The 24,719-nt window shown below is 34.8% G+C and overlaps 2 protein-coding genes across 2 annotated transcripts; one reads left to right on the top strand and one right to left on the bottom strand.

The window, feature by feature from the left end:
* Positions 1 to 707: 707 nt before the first annotated feature.
* LOC124216218 (protein salvador homolog 1) lies at positions 708 to 9,439 on the top strand. The gene is made up of 7 exons (XM_046620478.2): positions 708 to 1,129; positions 1,259 to 1,332; positions 1,566 to 1,693; positions 2,054 to 2,281; positions 2,394 to 2,615; positions 2,717 to 3,022; positions 8,441 to 9,439. Exons 1-7 carry the CDS (start codon positions 1,039 to 1,041, stop codon positions 8,541 to 8,543), a joined length of 1,152 nt encoding a protein of 383 aa, XP_046476434.1. The 5' UTR covers positions 708 to 1,038; the 3' UTR covers positions 8,544 to 9,439.
* A 524-nt stretch (positions 9,440 to 9,963) lies between these two features.
* LOC124216219 (uncharacterized) lies at positions 9,964 to 19,351 on the bottom strand. Its single transcript, XM_046620479.1, has 3 exons — positions 19,201 to 19,351; positions 16,276 to 16,487; positions 9,964 to 10,207 (listed from the first exon to the last, which is right to left on the bottom strand). Exons 2-3 carry the CDS (start codon positions 16,484 to 16,486, stop codon positions 10,032 to 10,034), a joined length of 387 nt encoding a protein of 128 aa, XP_046476435.1. The 5' UTR covers position 16,487; positions 19,201 to 19,351; the 3' UTR covers positions 9,964 to 10,031.
* Positions 19,352 to 24,719: the final 5,368 nt, after the last annotated feature.

Here is a 24,719-nt window from a genome sequence, read left to right as displayed (position 1 = left end):
ATGTAATTACGTCCAGATTCGGGGGTGTGAAAAAGCAAGGAATTTTTTTTTCGTCAGCTTCGAGCTGTTTCGAATATTCCAAAGTGCCAGAACAGTAGTATAGAAAACATTAGTAAAGGATATTCCAATCTTTCTCGTACATGTATATTAATATTGTACTAATTGTTACCTGGCCAATCTTAATATTCGCTGGGAATGACACGAAACGAGGATAGTGATTGTCGAACTTGATGCCATGTTTTGTAATCACTACTACGAAAATATGGGGATTAATCATTTGAAAATAGTTCAAATGAATGTTTACAAAGGTTGATTTGTAATCAATGAGAACGCAATCTCCCAGCCAGATTGTAAGTTATTTCAATAGCCGCGGCTTGGATTCACGCGCGTTGACGCAGTTTGTATATCTTCAGTCAATGCTTCATTTATATTGCTCCGTGGTGCAACATCTGCTCTAATTATAAGAATGCCCTACAGGCTGGGATTTTATGGGCAGCATCAAAGTAATTCACTGAAAGTTACTAGCACATCCGGCGCAAGTTACGCCACTTGAAGTTCATTCTTCCGAACAACAGAGCAACAAACGCAAGACATTTTTTTATGAGCAGCGCTGCTGCTGCGGCAAATCACCAAACAGATGTTAGTATTTTTCTAGTAAGTTACTAAACTGCTGATGCTTTTTCCTGCACATGAAATCCCACCTTAAGGGTAAAGGGTGTAACAGACGGACTGCGCGTTACTGTGTGGTTATCCGAAGTAGTTGTCAGTTCACGATTTGACATATTGAAGTGGAAACGGGGTTAATTCCCTCGATAATTTTTAGTTATTCATGTCGTCCTAAAGTAGTGACTATCAAAATGTTGAAAAATTTCACCTCGTTACAGACATTTGTATATTATGAAAGCCCAGTCCAGTATTAACACATACCCACACGGTCGAAATAATATGTAAACGACACATTCGATATAAGTCCTTTCAATGTAAATCTGCTTCATGTAAGTTAATTCAATTTGCAACGTTCATAAGTGTACGATAAATATGCTGTCACGTAAAAACAAAGATTTGCGTACAATTAAAGAAGGCGTCGTTGGGAAATATGTTAAAAAAGAAACACCCCCCGAAATGCCTAGTGAGTATTCAATTGCTTTATCACTATTTGCTGCGCGAAAACGACCAGCAAGCATTCTTAGAAGTCTATGAACTACTCTTTGAATAACGTACTCCTATAAGTTTATATAATGTTAAATTGACTACTTAGTTATCAACGTATGGACAACCGAACCAGTCAGAAGAATAAGAAGATTTAATCAATCATCTATACCATCGTCTGCGGTAAGAGTTTTTGATTGTTGCTCAATCAAAGCTGTGAGTATGCACATGAAAATGAAAAAGCAAGAGTTGGGTATTCATTTGTATAAAAATACTATGAGCAAGATAATATAAAAGAATAACTCATTCGTAGTATCTCATGAGCTGCTTTTCAGTTTTCTCACGATGGCGTTGGTAAACATGTCTGACCGGTTCAAAGTGTATAAACAAACCTATCATGTCTGTCCTTTTTATAGCCTGTAGTTCAACAGCCAAGTATGGTCCAAAAATTTGGAAACACAAAAACAACTATGAGCGCAGTTGGATTAGGAAGTCACGAGGGCAAATATACACCCAATAGCTCGGTTCCAGATTTAGCTCAAAGGTATGCATATTCCAATACTAGAAATGTATTTGATTTTTGTTGATCCTGCATAATTCTATGAAAATATTTATTTTTCCATTACTTTTCTTTCTACCTGCAATAAGATCACTTGTTGCATAGTTAGAATGTGCCAACATTTGGTACTTTTCTTACAGCCAACTACATGTTAGTAAGAGGCTTCCTACACAACGGTTGATTATAAAATTTCATCTCATAATTGAATAGATATTATCGACATTGTTTGGTCTACACAAGTCTAAACGAAGAGCAACATTTTTCACATGTCGATGCTTACTTTGAACAGTCTCTGTTCGATTTTTGTTATTCCTATTTGTACACTAACTAATCATTTTTCAACAGATTTGCCAGCCTTTCTGTTACTTCCAGCGACGGGACGACCTCACGTACTCCGACTCCGATGTATCATCCTGAATTGTCCCCTGCAATTTCGCACACCTATGTGAACCAATATGCTGGTTCTGAATATCATTTGGATAGGATTCAAACACCTCAATTACCTTACCTGCCTTCTGAAATTGATTTAGGTTATGAAGATTATAATCAGACTCCGTATTGCCAAAACTCTGGGTAGAATAATTTGGTACCTTAGTCAATAATCAATAACATGTTGTGTAAATTATTTTGTACTCCTGTATCACTATGCAATTTCATTGCTTATGTAGTTCTCATACTTATTCAGGTACAATAGGAGGCACTCGGAGAGACCAAGTTCAAGAGGGGAACCACCAGAAGAGTTACCACTGCCACCAGGCTGGTCGGTCGACTTCACTCTGCGTGGTAGAAAATACTATATTGATCACAATACTAAAACTACACACTGGTCTCATCCACTTGAAAAAGAGGGTCTACCGACAGGTTGGGAGAGAATAGAATCTCCAGAGTACGGAGTATATTATGTGAAGTAAGTTGTTGTGCATTTTTTATGATATTAACTTGCGAAAGCAACAATGTAAGGTGTCGCATGGGAAAACATCGATGAATATATTTCCTTGTCTTTTTCAGTCACATCACAAGACAAGCACAATACGAACATCCATGTTATCCTTTGGAAATGCAAGCCGTTCGTGTTGTTTCACCACCACGCCACACGCATTTTCATTCCCATAGCGTTCTAGTTCCAGCAAATCCTTATCTGAATGAAGAAATCCCACATTGGCTTTATGTATACAGCAGAGCATCTGTTGCTTTGGACCGGAAATTACGCTGGGAGCTCTTTCGTCTTCCTGAATTGGATTGTTTTAATGCGATGCTCACCAGACTGTACAAACAAGAACTAGAAGAAGTTGTAATGCGATACGAAGAGTACAGGTTTGTGTTACGTTTATGTTTCTTGATTCCTCATCAGAAGTACAGAACAAATAGGTAGCAGCCCGCTAAACATCGTCTAGTCTAAATCACAATTACTTGAAATAAGTTAAATGAAAAGTAACGAATATTTTACATAAGTATCTGGGTGCTTCAATTATGCTGAAGCTACTATCTAGCGGTCAGGGAATTCCGAGAAATAGAAAATATACAGGGCTTTTGAATTCCCTGGAAAATGAGGAAAAATTTTTTTGTGTTTCTGTATGACTTGGAATAATCAATATTTTCTTCACATTAGATGTCACTAATCAATTCAGTTTCATTGCTATAATGTATTATACATGTATTCTGTTCAACACATGGTTTATTTATCTGTTGCAAAAAATTCTAATATTTTAGACAATTTAATCCCATTGCCGCTTATATAATCCACGTGTTAGAGTAGTATGAGATTTTTCGAGGTGTAGAAAAATTTAAAATTACGTCCACAAATCTTAGAATTTTCTAAACTCTGCATCTGTCTGACATCTTGTATTGTAGTTCAATACCTTACTCTTAATGAAGTTTGCCGTTGGGCTGTACTATATTGCATAGAAATAGACATAGATATGCTATACGCTCCATAACAGAGCATACCTCACTTGGCACGAGTAAACGCACATTATGATGCATGTAGTCTAGCAATTCAGGGTAGGAACGTGACTTACCTTATGCCAGCCATTGGACCAATACCATTCAGGTAGATCACTTTTATGCGTGGCTGCTTCTGTTGTTTCAGAATACTCCTATCTATTGCCTGATCAGTCGTTGCTCACAGAATGCCGCCTCTGTGGCCACATCGATCTAAATTTTCAGAAATGATAGCCCTAGTATCCTAAAATATCGTAAAAACTGCCGTATTGAATATTCTCATGACCCCATTTATATCCATGCATGCTAAGTTCTTATTCCACACAAACAACTTCTACAATCAAGTCATCTCAAAGCTACAAAAGAGTGATCATTTTTTAAGACTTCGTCATCTGAACATTATGCACTTTGACCTTCTCTGGATATGGTGAAGCTCTTCATCATATTCAGTGAGGTCTGTCAGACCCGTCATACTAGGTAGAAACAATTCTATAGAATTGTTAGTCTGCAAAATTGATTTCTGACGAATTAGGTTTCTTCTGGACCTTTTTCACTTTTTTCCCTTTCTTAGCTCAGTCTTGCATTCAGGATCGACCTTCCATGCTTAACACAGCTCTAACTTTTACCCTAGAAGGTTGGTTTATCCGAAACCCCTACCTTTCATATGTATTGTGAAGTAGATTTTCCTTACCTCTAGCTACCCGGAAGTACTTGTGAAGTAGCCAAGTACTTATCGTGTTCACAATCATTTGGCGACCTACGATGATAGCTAGAAAAAGAATCATACGAAAGATATCGCAAAGTTTTGGTGGGTGTCTGGGCTGATCAACAGGCCTTCTAAACTCAACCGTCACTGGTCCTCGGCTACTGCAGCACTCGGTAGCTCAGTATGGCGGAGAGAGGAGAGGTAAATTTTGGAGAAAAAGAAATGACACTTGTTATAACCCCAAAATTAACAAAATAAATAAAAAAAAGTATATTCTTGATTGTGCCCATACAACAAAACAAGAAAAAAGCAACAAAAGAGTCTCAATAAAATAAAAATGGGAAATGAAATTCAAATTCGGTCGGTATTCGCCAATCCCGAAACAAAGTGCCAGCCAACAAAAGGAAAATATAGTACTAGTGGACTGAACTACTCTTATATAAACTATTGAGCTTTCTAGCTCACAATACAAGATCCAAATCAGTAACCTGCAACTAAGTAAAGGTGCTAATCATCCCAAATCCCAAATCTTGATCCACACCATTCACGTAGTTCTAAAACTTACAACTAAAACACAAAATAATACAAAATGAAATGAGAATGGCCTTGTCTAAACTAAGGCGCTAATCGCGGGAAATTAATTGTCAATTTACGTCAGCTGACTCACATTCTACAACATGAGAGATTTCATTATTTTCAAAAGTGGCTGGAGTTTAAAGAATTTTTGTTATGAAGTACTGACCGTAATAGCGTCGCGCTAGTTCGCTAGAATTCCCTGTGCGTTAAAGAGGACCTGAATGCAAACACGTAAAAATTGTAAGGCTGGTCACGTCGTTCAGGAGCCAATTCGTAAATTCAAGTTTTAACTCGATCCGGCTTACCTAGGTAAAAGATTTTCTGCAAATTCCCATATCCCCTGTAGAAATGTAGGTGTTTCTATTGAACATCTTAATTACGGCATAATGATGGATACCAACCCGTCTCTCCCTCACCCCGCACAAGGTAATCACTTATTTATTACAGAGACATACCTGAAAAGGTATGGTTGTTTGGTTGTAATTATTATTAATATTACTATTGTTAATATTATTGTGAATACAACTAGGCAAATATTTAGGAACACAAAAGTGATGCTGTTTATTCATTTTTTTTGAAAGCGTCTTCATTAAACACTGTTCAAATTATTATATTTGCAAGCTAGGAAAATGTACTTAAAAACAAAATGAAATCCTGGAATAATGAACGCAAGCCTAAATATGAAAGCTTCATTTTAAATTTCTGAAAAATAGTTTAAATTCTAGTAGATTAGTTAATATCACTCTGTAATGGCTCATTTTATTCAGAAGTTTATTTTCTCTAAAGTTACCAAAATTGATTTTTTTCTAGTAGTTAATTCAATATACTATACCCATTTGTTAATTATAATCAGTATCGGCAATATTGTAACATTCAATATTTATTAATAACGGGATGATGAAAAAAGTGTTTTAGTGAATTTGTAGGAATTAGTCTTGCAAATGAAATGAACTAATCCACTGCATTTTTAAGGATTTTTAAGCAATTCGAAATGAGGCATTGATATCCAAGCCTTTGTTTATAGTTTCAGTATTTTCTATCTTTCTCTATCTTCTTGAATTTTTTTATTTTTGAAAACTTTCGAGGGTTAGGACATAATAATTTGATACATACGCAATGCAGGACTATCTTCTAATAAATTCGGTAAAAAGTATCGTTTTTTGGCCAACCAACATCCTCAAAGTTGGCAACTTACGTTTAGTCAATAGTGACATATAGTATTTATACCAAACCTCATCCAAGGTCGGTAAAATTTCTGCACTCTAGTAATTTTTGGTGCAAGCATTATGCACTCTTTATTCAAATGCATGAAATTGTTTATGGTCAGCATCAACTGCATATTATAGGGGATTTGATGGGAATGTATGCTCTCTAAGTAGTGATATTAAATCCAAACTCAAGTTAAACTCGTAGTAATGGAGTTTCTAACACTGACACAATTAAATATACATTTTTTCTATATTTCATTTTTTTATATTAAATTTATAAAACATATTTTAACTCCAACAGCTATCAAAAACCTGAAATTTTAAACTGATTTTTCCAAGCACAAAACTTTTTTTACAAGTTATTGAGCTATTGGTGCTGGGCTGGAAAACTGTCACCACAAACATGCATATATATATACAAAAAAAATATCAAACTTACAACAAAAAAATATAAGTCACTCAAATGTGTCACCAGCTGCCGACTATTTGTACTGGGACGTGGTATATGATTATTTACATATTTCTTGTTTTCTATATGTTGCCTAATTTTTACTGTAAGATATTTGTTGCTCATACTGGTAATATAATTCCACTTGACATATTTTTCTCATAATCAGAGTTTGATATTCATTAAGATGTTATATTTTTACTTCCATTAGTTTGCAAAGTACTTGTGTTTACTTTCAGTGACGTTACAAAAGTCCTTTTTTCTCTCTGTAATTATTTTGGGAAGTTATGAGTTGAAAACGACTTGAGTGTGAGTAACTCAGCGTAATCTAAAGAATGTCAAAATAGGTGTAGAGTTGATCGATTCGATCTCCTAATTTTTTCACCCATCTCTTGCCCTAATCGGACTGAAAACTTTTTTGTGATGTTTCACTTTTCAAAACCTTATTAACTACATCTTATTGGCGATTTTGAAATTATGCATATAGAACTGAATACACTCACAAATTTTTAGGTGATTGCCTTACAGGGTTATTCATTCTTTGCTGAACTCGATACTAGGTTGAGAAAGAGCCACTTATCTGGGCACCCGGTAGGACTGCTGTGTCACTGGCACTCGTAATCAGCAATCAATAAATGACACTGTATATATAATGAAATTTAATAGCAGAGAATTTTAGGTGAAAGAATTGACACGAACGAGAATAAGTATGTAATGCGGTTTAGTATCACTAACGCAGAAGCTGTAAGAACATACAATGGAATCTTTGACAGTGGCATATAGCAATCGAGTGAGCTGTCACGAAACAGTATACATTGTTGAAAATTGAGTTAAAGATATAAGTATGTGGTTGTCATGAGATAAGTTACCGAGGTGTTTTTATTTGATCAGCACGATCTTAGCGGCATATTCTTTTGCACTACTGAGTGTGAAATAAGTTCAGTACATTGTTAATGAAGCAATATGTATTCTATTTGCTCGTCGCTAGTATTCTTGTTTCCCAAAGCATGTGTTAAATAGACAGAAATGATTGGCAACGCTTCACATGATGACCTTGCGCTCGTACTTTCGAAGTAAGTTTTATTAATATTAGGAAGTATAGCATAGGCATGACCTACACCCTGCCGTGATGTGTAGATAATTGAAAATAATCAATAATGAAACGTCATCCATAGTGCGGCATGCTAGACTATCAGAATCTCCAACAGTACACTGCTTGACATTTCATTTGTCTCGTAAGAGCCGTCATTGCAAACCTGAATGTCATACTCGTGAATGAGCTTGATACAACTACATTTCTTTAACCTGCACAATGATAATGCTCATCATACTAAAAATAAAGCCAAGGAAACGTTTCCACAAATTTATAATATAAAACTTTGACTTAATTTTAATCCCAGATCTGTGTAACTCTAAATATAAATGAACCAGTATGCGAACATTCCTGACATGTTTTTAAAGTACTAAAGAACACAAAATGAAAATGCAAGATTGGTAACCTGTTGTCCAGTAGACTTTCTTAGGCTTCACATTAGTATCCTGATTCCATGGAAAGTATACTATTTCTCTTCTCTTATGAGTACTCAAAAGCGTAAAATGTACACCCGGGGTGCATCGGCACAGTTAAAAACGCTGTTAGTCATCATTATGTATATATTCATAACTATCGGCATTGAATGTTTGCATTCTTAGATATACCGTTAGTAGTTCATTGTATTTTTACCTGAAAATAATCCACATAGGTTTGCGTTCTGTACTTCACTGAAGATGTTTAATTTAGCGAATAATAATAGTTTTACATAACTTTTAGGTATTTGGAGTTTAATTTTTTCTTTGCATTTTCTTATTTCTAGATCTGCTTTGCTGTGTGAAATGGAACAAAGATTGAAGGAATTGAAACCCGAATCTGCAGGATCAACCGCGGGAGTTGTTGCCCTACGGAGATCCTTGCCTTAAGACTGTAGAATGTCGACAGAAGCTGTAGTAAAGCTTGATTTATTTGTGTGATTGACTAAACAGAGTTCCTTAGATGTCTTATACGAGCATTTGGTATACAGGTATTCTCTTTCTTCATGTGCGAGACCAACTCGCTTTGCCTGAGGTAATAATTGACTATTCTTACGAGAAGCAAACAGAGGCCTGTACAGACATGTTTGATCGTAGGTTTAGAAGTGTTCTGGCGAAAGATTATGGACAAATTATCTTCAGTGCATAAAATGAAAGTGCCTTAATAATCCTCTATTAACTAGTTCAGAACCTATAATAAGAGGAGCCTCATAACTTTGATAAGTAATATTTACATTATCTGCTGCCATAAATTTAATATCATTTTCGGATAGATACAAAATTGAAATGAAACCAAGTGCAACAAGTCTGATCACGATACAGTACACCACTGAACTTCTGTAAAATAAGTGAATATGTGTCTTGCTACTTGTAATTGTAATATAATGGAATGTTTTGCAAAACCATCTCGTGGCAACTACTACCTTATTGGTAGATATTACGAGTGAACCAAGTCCTCTCATTGCTTATGGAGGATCATTATCGCGCATCTATACTCTTAGTTTATGCTCGATCCATATTACGCCTACATTGACAATAGCAGTTCGTCTAATGTCGTTAATCAAGAAGCAATATTATGGAAAGGCTAAACCAATGCTTATCGAAGTGGTCCATTCTTTGGAATGAATTTAGTAATTGTAATAACGTTGCTCGCAGTGCTGGTATATGACTCTTCTTTCTCTGAAGCAATTGCGTTTACTTTTTAGCAAAATTAAATGTTCCGTCATTTTCGGTGAAAAATAATTTTTAACGAACTAAAACATGAGTGCCGTTTTTCTTTACGTATATTTTGTGCAAAAAAAGTTACAATTGATTTATAAAATATTAGATCAAGAAACTTCAAAATTTACCTGGTTTGACATCGATATACCTATAGAATTACTTTTTTAAATATATTGTCATTTCATTCCGTGTGTAGTCACGACTGTTACATATTGATCATAACTTGTCTTCTTCGAATCGGACGGATAAATTGCATATGGTCCGTAGCTGGTGCAGGTTAAATATAACTGAAATTTGGATTTACTATGACGTAATTTGTTCGAGGCAATCCGAATTTGCGTTTAAATTTCGTAAAGTTCACTCACTGTCAAAAATTATTTGAACTTATCTATATTCCTATGATTAAATAAAATTTATTCATGAACTGTTATGTATCTAGGCCCCACAGAAATCGTTGGATCCCACAACCCCGAGTGCTGGAGTCAAATGCTCCTCTCGTTCAAGGTTATGCACACAGCAAACAATTGTGTCTTATTACTAAGTCCTTAATGAGATGAACGAAAATTAGCTAGTCTTTTTCATATTACAATTTGTGTTATCATGTATTTTATTATGACTATTTTACAATGTAAAAACTGAAGTATTAATCACCACTTGTTACGTGGAATCATTTGTACTTGACACTGCCTCTTCATTTCCAACAGTGCGTTCAGCGGCCGTTCCAATATACAGATCTTCGCCCTCCTTTATTTCGTATGATCCTTTTATTTTAAACCCAGACATTTGTATTACCTGTGCTTGTGGGATTCCTAGAGTGTGCGCCCAGCTCCTTGCTGCATAATAAATGAATTGGTAGATATGATTACATTGTGCTTTAACGTAATTCGCATTTACTAATTCTTGTACCTCTGATTTTGAAAAAGTTCCAACCAAAAAAACATTGGCTGCATTTCCTTCCTAACGGAAGCTCTCATAAAGTTTTTGAATATTTACGTATGGTGCACTTTGGAAAAAAAGTAATTAATTCTTTTTTCAGGTCTCTTCATTGTGTGCCCTAATTCTGATTTACTTCACTTCAATTCAATCTTGTACCGGTACTGTAATGCTTTTGAAATTTCGCCTTTGTTATTGCGAAATTGAATCATTTGGTCAGATTCTTTTTGAATCAGAATTTCGTGAATACTAATTGTTTCTGGCTTCCAGCCATGGTCAATGAAAATTTGACGCAGCAGCGCTTTCTCGACACCAAATTAGTACATTTTGTATCAAGGGCGGAAAAAAGGCGACAGCGAGCGTGATGTTTGCCACCCAAACGAAGCGATAGTGCTCATCACGAATGAAATCGCCTTCCTTCCGTCATGCACACGATTTTTTGGCCTAGTCCGTTTGAAAATTCGCATTTCGCGCATGTGAAGCGGGCTCAAGAAATTGGCATTTACATGCGCACTTCGCAAGCAAACGGACATCGAACTTTGCACCCGGTAAAGCGTCCAGGTAGATCCGGCGACTCAGCTCAATGAGAGATCTAAATAAAAATTTGTACAACGAAAATTCGTTGTTTAAGCAATCACGTCGGAATTTTTTTTAGTCAAAGATCGAAATAAACGGAAATCAAGTTTTTAACACAGGGCTTATTGTGCAATGCCGTTATAACTACAGTATTTTGATAATAACTTTTGAAAAACACCACAAATTGTCACAAACAATAACCGCATATATCACAAATTTCGACTTTTAGAATGTAATTGTGGAATAAAAATCCATTATCGTTGATTAAATAAACAATATTATCAGTTGAAAAGCCGAATTGCATGCATGCATGCTCGTACGGTTTTCCAAAGCACGATTTTGGTGTAACTTCAATCTTATTATTCAATTTAAACGAATGTTCCAAAATTCACTTTGTGTTAATGTCGTCAATAAGGTATGAAATTTGCAAAAAAAAAAAAAATAAAAATTTCGCCCAGTTTTTTGCCAAAAATGAAAATTTTGTATCATATTATCGACAGATTGGAAGTGCAGCTATTTTTCCAGAGCCCCAAAAAATCTAAGCCCCCTTAGCACGCCCCGACTAAATACAGCCTTTTGCACAGGATCTACCAAGTGCATATAAGAACGGCAATTTTGCGCCTGCTTAAAATGCGCGAAAAGTCATTTTTCCAGGAAGGATAAGACAGAAAAAAAAAAAACTATTCTCATTTTGATGGAGTGTTCCCCAATTTTTGAATAGCTTTACCTCGATGACATTAAGAAGTGACTGCCGAAATTTGATATGGGATATCGATTTTGATGAGATCTGTTAACCTGATCTTGGTAAAAGTCGAAGACAGCGATTCGAGATGGCAGAAATTTAGAAAACTCTGTTTTTTTTATTTTTTTTTTGTTTTCATTTATTATATTATTGCGTATATGAACCATACTCGTTTTGATGTCGTCTACTTTTCAATCAACTTTTCAATATTATTTTTGACTACGGATAGAACTAACATCATTATCATAAAGTCACTGTACAAAATTATAGAAATTCATTGGACTAGTTTCAAAGTTAGAACAGTTGCAAAGTAAGTACTTTATGAATTTCTTGAAGACATGCTTCTTCGACTATGGTACCACAGGTAGAGTGGGATTTATTTGCAAGTTTTCTAGGTCTTATAAAATGTCAATGGTCGTAAAAAATTAACTTATTTTTGAGTTTTTCACGTGTTACAAAATTTACCACCAATTTCTTGTCACGAAAAGTAGTCAACAAAAATGTTATAGGGACTCTGGACTGATCTTTGTCTAGATGGTACCTCCTGAAGCATGAAAATCTCCATATTATAATTGCAAAACATTGCCGATTTTACTTGAATCACTTTTTAAATAAAATCTTATGGTATCGTAACTTAATAGAAATAAAGTTTCAACCGGGCAAAATTAAAGTGATGAATTTTCACCTGAACATAAATATAAATAAAAATATTTCGCTCATGGGTTGTTGAAACTTTTGCAAGAACACTTCAAATGAATATTGACAGTTGCAACATTTATTATACATTTTTTGGATTAATAAACAAAGTTTTTTCTTTCGATTCACCTTCCCAAACATTACATGCTCTATCTAGCATTCAAGACCGCCTATTTTGTAAGAAATTAGTAGAATTCACCTGGATTGATTCGTTAAAGTAAAAAATTTTACCATTACCAACATTGCGTGAATTTTAATTTTGAACCGTTTATAACTTACCACAGATTGTCTGTCCTAATTTTGATTTGATTAAGAAGCTCACCCACTGCACGCGAGTCGAGAGTGCGGTGAATGGAAACCATACATTGGGTAACTGTCTCGGTAATTAATAAGATGAGGTATAAAGAAATATTGCGAGATTTTTTGAGAAAACTCGATTTATTAGCATTGATTATGCTAGGCTATTTCAATTGCACTAAGGGGTCGAATTTCGAAACTGCAATAGCTATTTATAGCCAGATTTATTTCAAACCAGGCCAATCTAAAGTTGTAGGATTGATCACCCATGAAATCTCGTCAAATAAAATAAGAAAAAGTGTATGTGTGAAGTTAGAAATGCGTCAATTTTGAAAGCTAAGAATGCTGGTTCTACCAAGAAATCAGTATCATTTTTGTTTTCATACCAGGTTTTTCACATTAATTGACAGTATCAACTTTTTTTTAGTGTTTAACCGTGTAGAATGGCGCTTTGAGCAATGTGCAACTTTTTTGCTTCAGTAATGCGTAAGCGTGCGTAATCGTCAGAATAGATGAAATTTTACCCGGTAGCATTCTTTTAAGGGCATATCAGGTGTACGGTCTGGTCAAGAACAGTATGGTAGTTTATCCAATTTTAATGAATAATATCTAACGTCCATTGTAAGTGAATCCTACACAAATCACTTGGCATGGATTTTGTTTGACATAAATGTATCATTCTCATCTCTATCGTAGTAAAAAATATCCTTTTCGCTTCTATTACTATAGGAAAAAACATATTTTTACAATTTTTGTGGCCAAATTTGATTGAAAAAAAACCCCGTAACTTGGATCAACGAACAGAACAACTGGTACGAGTTGCAAAGTTTTTATTTAAAAAAAAGGGAGGCTAAGTCAAAAAAAAAGTTCTTTTCGATTCCTACTCTTGTTTTTCGAGTGACCCCAATATCGTTTAGGAGAAATGTCATGAGTATAGAACGATCTGGAACAATATTCTAAAACTTTTTTTTCGTAATGTGGGGAGAGGGGCTCACCTCACATAGCTGGACTTTGAAAGTGTCAAGTTTTTAGAACGTGAAAAATGGTACACTTTATCATGGTTGGCTAAATTTCGAACCATCTCAAAACAGCAATGAGGTAATTTTCCGGAAAATGTATCATTACATCAACGTTACAAACAGTAACTTTATTCAAAAGTTGTTAATAACGGAGCTCTTTTCGTGTACAACAGATAGTTTATTTTATTTCCTTATATCGAGGAAAGGTTACTTTGATTTAATTCAACTTAAACAAACTCAGTTGCACTTATCATTTTTGATCTGCAATTTCGTCATTCAAACATTTTTACTTTTTCTCGCCTGTGGTGATGCAGGAAAAGTATTGATATGGGTAGAAAATGATTTTCGTTTCATTTCAATGAATTTTTACGATTTCGGATCTTTAGTATACGAAAAACAGATTTTAAGAGAAATGTCAGTCTGCCAGTCTGTCCTGAGAAACTCTCGAAATGATCTCAAACACTGTTGGATGAAAAACTCTGAAATTTACACGACTTTGCATTGAAATTATGGGCATCAAGAATTGCCAGATCTCATTTTTTATTAACGTAGGTTTCCATCGAAAAAAATTCAAAATTTCAATTTTTTAAACACTTTCACGGTGATTTCGGTTATGGCTCGATGAAAAAGACCTGAAATTCACATGACTACAATCAAGTTTAGACATTAAGGGATTGTCTCAGTGTGAAATTTTCAAAAAATCGTTTTTTTTTTTGCATTATCGTATAGTATACACTGTTCTCAACATTCTCTCAAATTTTTAAATCGAAATTCAAATTATTACGGTCGCTACAGCGTTTCTTGTAGAAAGGGAACGATTTTTCTACCTGCGCGTGTACTAAGGTGCTTAGGTTAGGTCCAAGTTAAACTGTCCAAGCATTTCAATTCGTTTTTGACATCCACCACGGATAGACATACGAGTGAAACCCCCAAGAAAAAAATCAAGACCTGGTATCGCCGATTGATCGTAAGTAAACGATTTATCTAAAATTTTCTAACTTCAATCTTTAAACGCGTTTTTCTCGGAATGGTGTTTTTCAAAACGGTGTCCACTCTCAAAGGAAGAGTTTTGAAGATATCTATTTCCGATTTTGAGAGAACATTCTTAACGTCATTCTCTATCGCGCTATGGAAGTTTTTTTTTTTTTTTTTGAAATCTTCCAATTTTTTTTTACGAGAAACTGTCGAAAAAAAGGGCCAAAAAAAACCTCCATAGCGCGATAGCGACTTTCCTACAGATTAATAATCTTTTTGCAATTTCTGTTTCAGATCAAATTTGCGGCCGCAATCGTGGACACCGTACAGGACCTTTTTTTTAACGTGTCATTTCAACAATTTATCCAATGATAATATACTAAACAAATAAACGTAAAAAAAATCATTTTGTATTCGGCATGAATGTATTTATTTATAAAAATAAAACTAGACCGATTAGTTTATTACAACATTAAAAAAAAAAATCGCGAGTCACACTGAGACGATCCCTTAAAAATTGGCATATCCTGTTTTCTCTGACCGCATGGTTCTACTGGAAAGAACTTAAAAAAAACTCTCAGCACTCTGGCATTTCATAGAACGATCCGACGTTTATAGAAAATTTGATGTAAAATTCTATAAAGCAAATAAAATAATGCAATAGGAACCGACTTCATGAAAAACAAAGAAATCATTTTATAAAACAAAGGAACGTCAATGACAAAAGATTTTGATCGTCCTTGATGGTAATTCCAGTAATGAACTAGTTTCTAAAGTGATAAAAAAAAAAAACTATTTCTCCGGCTTGTTCTGATTGAACTGTATACCTAACACATGGTTCATATAGAAGCTCAATTTTTGCCTAAACAAAGAACGCGAGGTACAGAATACCGTCAACAAAGAAAAATTGTTCCTTCATACAAGTTCCAAAAAAATTCGACGATTTATTCAATATTTCATATCACTTTCGGAATTTCGGCTGAAATACAGTTAGTCGTTTGGCATCTAATTTTTACAAAACAAATCAATTGTGCTACGACCAAATAAAATAGACGTAGAATAATGGATTCTACAGGTTTTTAGTTGAGTTTTTTTTTCGATTTTTTTTAGCTTCTAAAAGTACGTTTGAATACATTTTGGATCTATGTGGTTTTGGACCACTTTGGTCTAGATCATTCGATTTTATGTTGCTTTATTTTATTAGAATTTACTGGTAGAAAGCTAATAAATTCATATACTTGTATTTCTTGGAATGAGTTTGAAAAACCGATCCCGGCTGAGTCTCTTAATTTCCAATAAAATTCTGCTCAAACCAAAGATTTACAGCTCCATCGAATGTGGACTTACATTTTCAACGGGTTCCGAGTGTGTATATCGCCTGTGTTGAGCGAAGTCAATATATTCAGCCAAGCATTATGATCAAGTATAAAATATACACTACAATGTCCATATTAAGAACATATTTTGAAGCATCGTTAAGTCTGTATATAACCAACACGTTTTTAGAATTGCGATTCAAGTATAAGACCAAATGAGATTTGTACGCGATGCAATAAATGAGAAAGCTTTTTTTGGAGCTTACAATCACTATTTCCAAATTTTCTTGACTTTTGAAACATTGTACAAATTATATTAACTAGAGATGAGAAGTGAAATTAATTACCAGGAAGTACGTCTACGTCAGGGACATAACCCTCTGCTCTCATCCAGTCACGTTTGCCTGAGTAACACATGTACAATACACCGCCAAATGCATGCCATGCTAAAACAGCATAGAGTATCGACAGGCGCTTTTTCCATTGAAGTGCACGGTCCACATGTATCGGGGATGTGTTTCTTCTAATAAACAACCGCAACCATCTGAATTGCAACATTCTGTAAAGTGTGAAAATCAACTTTCAACTGACCGTAATTTCATGCACCTATGTGGAAAGGCATTAAGTATTGAACAAATAATACAATGTACTTAAATATTGAGATTAACTAACAATCGTATAATTGTAATTTTAAGGTGGGAAAACAAGAATCTGCTTCAGAGATTAAGATTAGCTGTAATATTGTACATCTTTTTGAACGTTAACACTATTGCAAATTACGAAATTATATGTTATCACGCTTTTGTGGATATAAAACCTATTTAACAAAAAATGTATCAATTTGGTTTGTGTTGTAGTAGCAGGTGAACAGTGATGCACAAGTGAAAATATAATGTTATTGGTAATAAATTCTATAGTGTTTATAGAATTTCGTTTGAAAGACACCGCTTAGAATTGCTCAAAGTCAATTCAAATTGGCAAATCAAATTAAGGGGATGATACTCAAGACTTATAAATCTGAAAATATGAATTTTGAAATGCTATAACTTCTAAACTCTTCTACTGACAATGAATCAAAAGTGAGATGGATTGTTTAGCGCTAAACGAAAGACTTACTTTTTTTTACCTTTAAACAATAGACTAAGGTGAATACCCACCCCACGCATTTTTTGTTCGTAAATTCGTTCCTAGAGCAATAATGGGACTCGTAAGTAGACGAATCTTTTCGTTTTTCAACGAGGAAGAGAATGGTGAAATTAATTTCATTGAAGTTTAATTGGTGAAAGATCCATTCAAATACCAAGCAGTGCTGAAAAACAGCAAACACGTCATTTTTTAAGCAAAAATTCAGATTTTTTATTCTAATCAACCCGTTGTCAAATTTCGAACGCGGTTTTGGAGAGGATACATCCGACGTTTAGAGGAAAATTATCATTGCTATTTTCTGTTCAAAGATATACCTATTCGGAATTTTAAAAATCAAAAATCAGAGAGCTCAGGTATGGAAAAACTTAATGAAAAGACCATAATATATTCTTTCAAAATATACTCTTCTGGTTGTAAGATACAATATATATTATGTAAAAAGGTAATTTAATCAGAATCATATTTTATTTTTTTTTTCTACTGCCATTATACAGTAGGGTGGTCTATTTGAGTTAACACAGAAGAATATCTTGAGAACAACGCATTTCAGGGAAAAATGTTTGCAATAAAAGTTTTATAGTTCGAAGGGGGCGCAACACTGTGCTATCGTACTTTTCATTCGATGGAGGTTTAAAAGGTCATTTAATGGTCGACATTGTTTTTTCTTTGAACATGCACTTTTTTCTACAGATTTGCATTTTACAAAATACAATCGTCAACCTTTTATCCCAAACTGTTTTTTCTAAGACATCAATTTTTCAATATATCTCAAAATTGATAAAGGCATCCAATAAAACAGTAAAATATGAGAAAAAATTCATAACAATAGAGGCTCAAAATTATACCTGTCAAGTTTAATATACTTTTTAAGATGCTTTATAAAAGATTCATCACAGTGTAGTGAATGTTCTCTTTTAATGCCACTGGGCACATTTCTGATTTCCTTGTTCATATTTTTTGGAGTAGTTTGCACCATGCTATAAACTTCTTCTTTAAGGTAGGCCTGTAAAAAGAATTAGGAATTGTAAAATCTATTGACCGAGCAGGAATGTGTATTAGCCTGCCTCTGCCAATCTAGCGATTGGTATAATCTACAAAAAAAAAAAAGCACCATTGACCTCAAAATGACCGTGTAAACCTCCACCGAATGAAAAGTACAATAGCACAGTTTTCTGCACCCTTCGAACCATGAAACGTTTTATTGCATACCTTTTTTTGTATAATACATTGTGCTCAACATATTCTGCTGTGTCAACTTAACTGGACCACCTCATATAATGGGTTGTAAACTATAAAAATCTTGGCTGTAAATTATATATGATTATTTACGGTCCAGTAGCGTAATAATAGCTAGAATGTATACATTTTAGCAAAAAAAAAAAAATAAACTTACAGCATCAAAATGCTAATGGTACAAGGAGCTAGATGGATATTCATCATGTGCGAGTATAGGTATATCCGCTGTCAAAAAATTTACAGCGTTATCGACCTGTCCCTAATCATAGAACCTTGAACTGAATTATAATGCCGGTGCAGAGTTGCCAATGACACTCAGAACTCGGTATCGTAGTTTAAAGTTGGCTTGGGATGGATATCTACCCCAGTCTGTCGTTTTAGAGTTAATTTGTACTTAAATTATCCAGATATGGATGATAGCTAGATCATGAAGAATACATTATTTAAAAAAAGTTTGCAGAATCTGAATTAATTTCACATGAATTTAGACATACATGTATACATAAATGTGAGCAATAATTGAATTGGTTTTCTAAATCTGAACATATCCCATCGTATGAATTCAAAGTCACCTCAGATTTGAAATCCTCAGTACTATTCAAAATAAACCTGAAAATATTTTTCTCGCAGTGACAGCTGACAAGTTATCAAAAAAAAAAAAAAGAGCTACTATTGCAACAGAAACTACCTTTACTTGGGTCAAAACATTTTATTAATAAAATCTCATGTAATCGAATAAGGTATATGAAGATCGGAGTTCATATTTAGGGATGCATAAATCTTGAGGATCATACCAACAGGTTAGCAGATATCCCAAGTAATCCTATCACGTTGAAGAATGTATGGGTAAAGTGGTCAAGATTTGAAAACTAATTACCAGAATTAATTACCTAGAAGTCTGAGTATTCAAAATATCATGGATAACCTTTCTACTGCGTTAACACAACCCGACTAGTGCCAGAGTGAGCTATCGTTTAATACCTTGGATGTATATGCTTTAAGTCACGGTCAGCCCCCTGACACACGCCGCTAAAAGTGGTTCGCAAAATGTCCCTCGATTCTGCCGCCAATCTCCACCACTAGTGGCGCTAGTAGTTATCTGACAAGCTTGCGCGCAGAGATGTGGAGATGACTCGGTTACGCGCGGTCAGCGAGGGCAGCGAGCGTGTCAGAAGTCTACTAGCGCCACGCAGAGGAACTAAAAAACGGGGACAAAACGCGTACAATTTTTTAGTATACGAGCAGTGGTGAGTGTCAGGGGGCTGGTCACGGTCTTCTAAGTTTAGTACTAGACGGCAGCGCCACAGCAGAAAAGATTTGGAATTTTCATAGTAAATTTGCGGTTATTTCAAATCTAATAGAGTACGTAATAAATACCGTCGACTGAAGAATATATGTAGCTGTGTTATAAAGGGGCATCCATAAAGGACGTCCGCGCTTATAGGGGGGGGGAGGGGTTCGTCGACATGATTATTGAAACATTACCGACAATTGCTCATTTGGGATTTCCAATGCGATTTTATTTTCACCAAGTTGAAATGAAGCGTGGAGCCCCCCCTTAAATCATATGAAGAACTTTATTCTTTTTTCTCATGGAATGATTGTTCATATTTACATAAAAGAATTTTTGATACATAATTTTTATAGTATTTTTTTCACGTCACTTGCGACTTTAAAGAATTAAGGGGGGTCTACGATTGTGACCATCGGACGTTTCGTAGGGGGAAGGGGTTCGAATATTGTGACCAACTAGGACACGGCGGAAAGGGGGGGGGGGCCAAAAATTCGCAAAAATTTTCGGCCGTCCTTTATGGATGCCCCCTAAGCAGTACACGAAAATTCACTGTACTCCTGGAAGCGCAGATATCTTTACTCTAGTCTCCATGTGTGTAACATCCGACCGGAACATCGGTATGTTTTATCGACTATTATTATTGCATGTTACTTTCAACTAACCAAACTCGAAGTACGAGAATCTTTTAACCATAAGGTATTAAAACAACTGTCTAACTATTTGGAATATCCCCAGATAGAGATAACTTTGAAATTCACTGACCAAAGCTTAAGAACTATATTACGAGATCTTCGCTCTACAAAGAGCTATAATATTATTATACGTTATTATATACCATTATCATATTAACACCATTATATTCAATTATTATACAACACTCGACAGTGCCATTTGCGCATTCGGAGCTGAGAGCTACACTATAAGCAGAGATGAGTAGGGAGATCTCCAACGCTCGGCTTTTCGTGATACCAGCTAGGTTGGAGCGTCGACGTGACACCTAGGCGGCCACGCACCGAAGGTGGCCCATTTCCGACCTGACACCTAGGCGGCCATGCACCGAAGGTGGCCCACAATCGTGCATATATAGATATACTCGGTCGCTCGAGCAAGCGGTTGCCAATCGCATCCTTGTCCCCGCTCGCACAAATCTTTCCAGGAATGCAAGAATTGGGATTTTTTTGTTTCAATTTTGAATGTCAGCGAATAAAAGTATCTCCAGATTTGATAAATTTTGGATTCAATTAGCGGACGCTGAACCAAAATAATTAACCATTCCCAGCCCGAATACTTTTTTTTTTTTTTTTTTTTTTAATAAATATTATTTTTTTATTGATATGAAAATATGTGACGCCTGGTGTTCTCGAATATTTGTACGCGCTGTCTATGGAAAAATATACGAAGCCAGCTCGATAACATTTATGCAAAATGTGCAATGGGCAAGTGGTTGGAGGAAATTTTTTTTTTCTCGAACTGAATCTTCCAGAGAACCATCAGCGAATTCCAAGCAAGCTCCATAAACATACCGAGCAAACGCGCGATCACGGACGTAGCTGTGGTGTGGCTGAGTGGATACCACATGAGGATGAATTTTCAATCACAGGTTTTTGCGCAAAGTTTTTCTGTATTTAATTAAGTTAATTACTGCTGCCTTTGCTATAATACTGCATTCAAGTCTTAAACAAAACACTAAAAAATAAGTTGACCACTTGATGTAAAATAAAATGTTAGATTGAGCTTAAAATTTAAGCCGGAGTTACATAAACTAAGATAATTACAGGTGCAACATTGTAAATATTGAGCATTTATTGTTCATCTAAATAAATATGGTTTCCTCCTCAAAAAAAAAAAAAAAAACATGAGGATGGAGTGATGCGGGACACGGGTTCGATCGCAGTTCACTCTTTTTTTTTTTTTATTTTTAAATTCAATCCCGGCTTTTTTTTTTGTATTTTCGGAGAGAAAAAACAAATCAAAGAAAGAAAATTTCGAGAGCCGGTCGATTTTTTCCTTCTTTCCTTTTGCTTTTTTTTTTACTGAACCCACCTTTTTTGTAGTGGGGGTAACCCGGAAGAGAACAAATAATTGAAACAATAAAATTCCGAGAGCGAATCGATTTGTTCCGCGTTTTTGGCGCCTCTTTTTTGATATGGAAAAGTTTTGACAGTAATGGAAAATAGAGATTACTAAACGCAAATGTATTGTTTTTTAATAACACCGGCCCACAGAAAAAAAGTGGCCTGTACTTTTGACCGGACCTACCTATCTTTATGTATTTTGACGCGCTGAATCCGAATCTGAAGTCAGTTTTGCCCGTACACCCTCAAAATTTTGAGTAAATTGCAAAAAAACCATAAAAATCGCCAAAAATTAGCATTTTTGGTAAGAAAAAAATTTATGGAACTATAGACCAAGTATGATTTTTATGCATTTTGGTCCGCTAAACCCAAATCTGAAGTTTATTCAACCATAAGCCTTTTAAAATTTAATTGGGCCGGTGTTATTAAAAAACAATACATTTGTTTTTAGTAATCTCTATTTTCCATTACTGTCAAAACTTTTCCTTATTAAAAAAAAAACGCCCATTTTATATCAGTCTTGACGAGCATTTCTTAAGAAGTTTGAGAGATGCGAGATCGGAACGACAAAATTATTTCAGTAGCAACAATGTATGGACCCCTCTCCTTTTCTGATATTCGCAGCCAGTTAAGAGGCTTCACAGTGTTCAGTTTAGTGCCAGCAGCTCTCGAGGTAGCAAGATGGTAAGTGAATTACATAATTATTTTACATGTATGGAAAAACCGGCAGGTTTGACGATCGTCTATTTACTTTATAGATTAAGAAGAGAAAAAAAGGGAAGGACCTGTAGTCGTATTTTATACTTTATTTAATTTTCCTTGAATTGTCAGACGTTTTTATTTTTGATTGTATAGGAAGAAGATGTGTGGGGAATTCCATTCTAGTGCCCAAGAATATAGTACACATTTTCGATCATTTTTTCTTTTTTTTTTTTGGGAAAACATTTTCCTCAATTTCCAAATTTCCTTAATTTTTTGGTATTCAAATCGATTCTTAACAATTTTGCGCACAGGTGGGATTTCTTTAATTATTTTTTCCTTAATCCTGAGGATATTTCCTATCTGAGACCACCGTCAATAGGCGAGATTCCGGAAATCATAAAATTACCTTTTTTTCTAATTAAAAAGAAAATCACATAAGGCCACTAAGAGCTCGAAATGAAAATCTGAAAAAATTAGAGATGTTTTTTTATATTCGAAGCCATTAACGTAAAAAATCCGTTCAACGACCATCCTAATAGATATACATTGTATATGGGGCATTCCGCGTCAAATTTGCAACCCATGTACCTCACCCTCTTCGATTTTGATAATTCTTTAGTATGATGTTACAACCACGGTTTCAATCGACTTGAAACAGTGTCGGAATTTTTTGCAGATTTCTTTAGCCACCACTGAAAGAGAAAAAAAAATGAAAAACCAATTCCGGAAACGCTTCTTTTAAAATTCTGAAAAAATTCACACTGATTTTATAATTGAAAATATGATTTGTAAGCATGACAGGACAACGTGATCTCAACATTCACTACTTTTCTAGCAAGCATTTTTTTCTCATGCCGGAATTGGAGTTTCTATTTATTTGTTCGGTCATAAATTTCTCTATTATTAATGGATATCAATTTTTCTGAAATTTAGAGGAATGCCAGAAGGCCTGAATACAGTTCATACCATTTCATTCTTTTTTTTTAAGTTATCCAAAGATCCAAGAAAACCAAAAACTTGCTAGAAAAGTAGTAGATGTTGAGATCACGTTGTCCTGTCATGCTTACAAATCATATTTTCAATTATAAAATCAGTGTGAATTTTTTCAGAATTTTAAAAGAAGCGTTTCCGGAATTGGTTTTTCATTTTTTTTTCTCTTTCAGTGGTGGCTAAAGAAATCTGCAAAAAATTCCGACACTGTTTCAAGTCGATTGAAACCGTGGTTGTAACATCATACTAAAGAATTATCAAAATCGAAGAGGGTGAGGTACATGGGTTGCAAATTTGACGCGGAATGCCCCATATACAATGTATATCTATTAGGATGGTCGTTGAACGGATTTTTTACGTTAATGGCTTCGAATATAAAAAAACATCTCTAATTTTTTCAGATTTTCATTTCGAGCTCTTAGTGGCCTTATGTGATTTTCTTTTTAATTAGAAAAAAAGGTAATTTTATGATTTCCGGAATCTCGCCTATTGACGGTGGTCTCAGATAGGAAATATCCTCAGGATTAAGGAAAAAATAATTAAAGAAATCCCACCTGTGCGCAAAATTGTTAAGAATCGATTTGAATACCAAAAAATTAAGGAAATTTGGAAATTGAGGAAAATGTTTTCCCAAAAAAAAAAAAGAAAAAATGATCGAAAATGTGTACTATATTCTTGGGCACTAGAATGGAATTCCCCACACATCTTCTTCCTATACAATCAAAAATAAAAACGTCTGACAATTCAAGGAAAATTAAATAAAGTATAAAATACGACTACAGGTCCTTCCCTTTTTTTCTCTTCTTAATCTATAAAGTAAATAGACGATCGTCAAACCTGCCGGTTTTTCCATACATGTAAAATAATTATGTAATTCACTTACCATCTTGCTACCTCGAGAGCTGCTGGCACTAAACTGAACACTGTGAAGCCTCTTAACTGGCTGCGAATATCAGAAAAGGAGAGGGGTCCATACATTGTTGCTACTGAAATAATTTTGTCGTTCCGATCTCGCATCTCTCAAACTTCTTAAGAAATGCTCGTCAAGACTGATATAAAATGGGCGTTTTTTTTTTAATAAGGAAAAGTTTTGACAGTAATGGAAAATAGAGATTACTAAAAACAAATGTATTGTTTTTTAATAACACCGGCCCAATTAAATTTTAAAAGGCTTATGGTTGAATAAACTTCAGATTTGGGTTTAGCGGACCAAAATGCATAAAAATCATACTTGGTCTATAGTTCCATAAATTTTTTTCTTACCAAAAATGCTAATTTTTGGCGATTTTTATGGTTTTTTTTGCAATTTACTCAAAATTTTGAGGGTGTACGGGCAAAACTGACTTCA

Source organism: Neodiprion pinetum, chromosome 4 (genome assembly GCF_021155775.2).
Source record: "Neodiprion pinetum isolate iyNeoPine1 chromosome 4, iyNeoPine1.2, whole genome shotgun sequence".
NCBI classification, from domain to species: Eukaryota; Metazoa; Arthropoda; class Insecta; order Hymenoptera; family Diprionidae; genus Neodiprion; species Neodiprion pinetum.
Note: the sequence above shows the minus strand (reverse complement) of the source record. Positions and strands in the feature narration are given on the sequence as shown.

Excerpts from the sequence above, each read along its gene's own strand:
- LOC124216218 (XM_046620478.2), top strand. The coding sequence starts at position 1,039 with ATGCTGTCACGTAAAAACAAAGATTTGCGTACAATTAAAGAAGGCGTC. Across the intron at positions 2,282-2,393 it reads CCGTATTGCCAAAACTCTGG|GTACAATAGGAGGCACTCGG; the intron begins GTAGAATAATTT and ends ATACTTATTCAG. Across the intron at positions 2,616-2,716 it reads TACGGAGTATATTATGTGAA|TCACATCACAAGACAAGCAC; the intron begins GTAAGTTGTTGT and ends TGTCTTTTTCAG.
- LOC124216219 (XM_046620479.1), bottom strand. The coding sequence starts at position 16,486 with ATGTTGCAATTCAGATGGTTGCGGTTGTTTATTAGAAGAAACACATCC. Across the intron at positions 10,208-16,275 it reads TGACGTAGACGTACTTCCTG|CAAGGAGCTGGGCGCACACT; the intron begins GTAATTAATTTC and ends TTTATTATGCAG.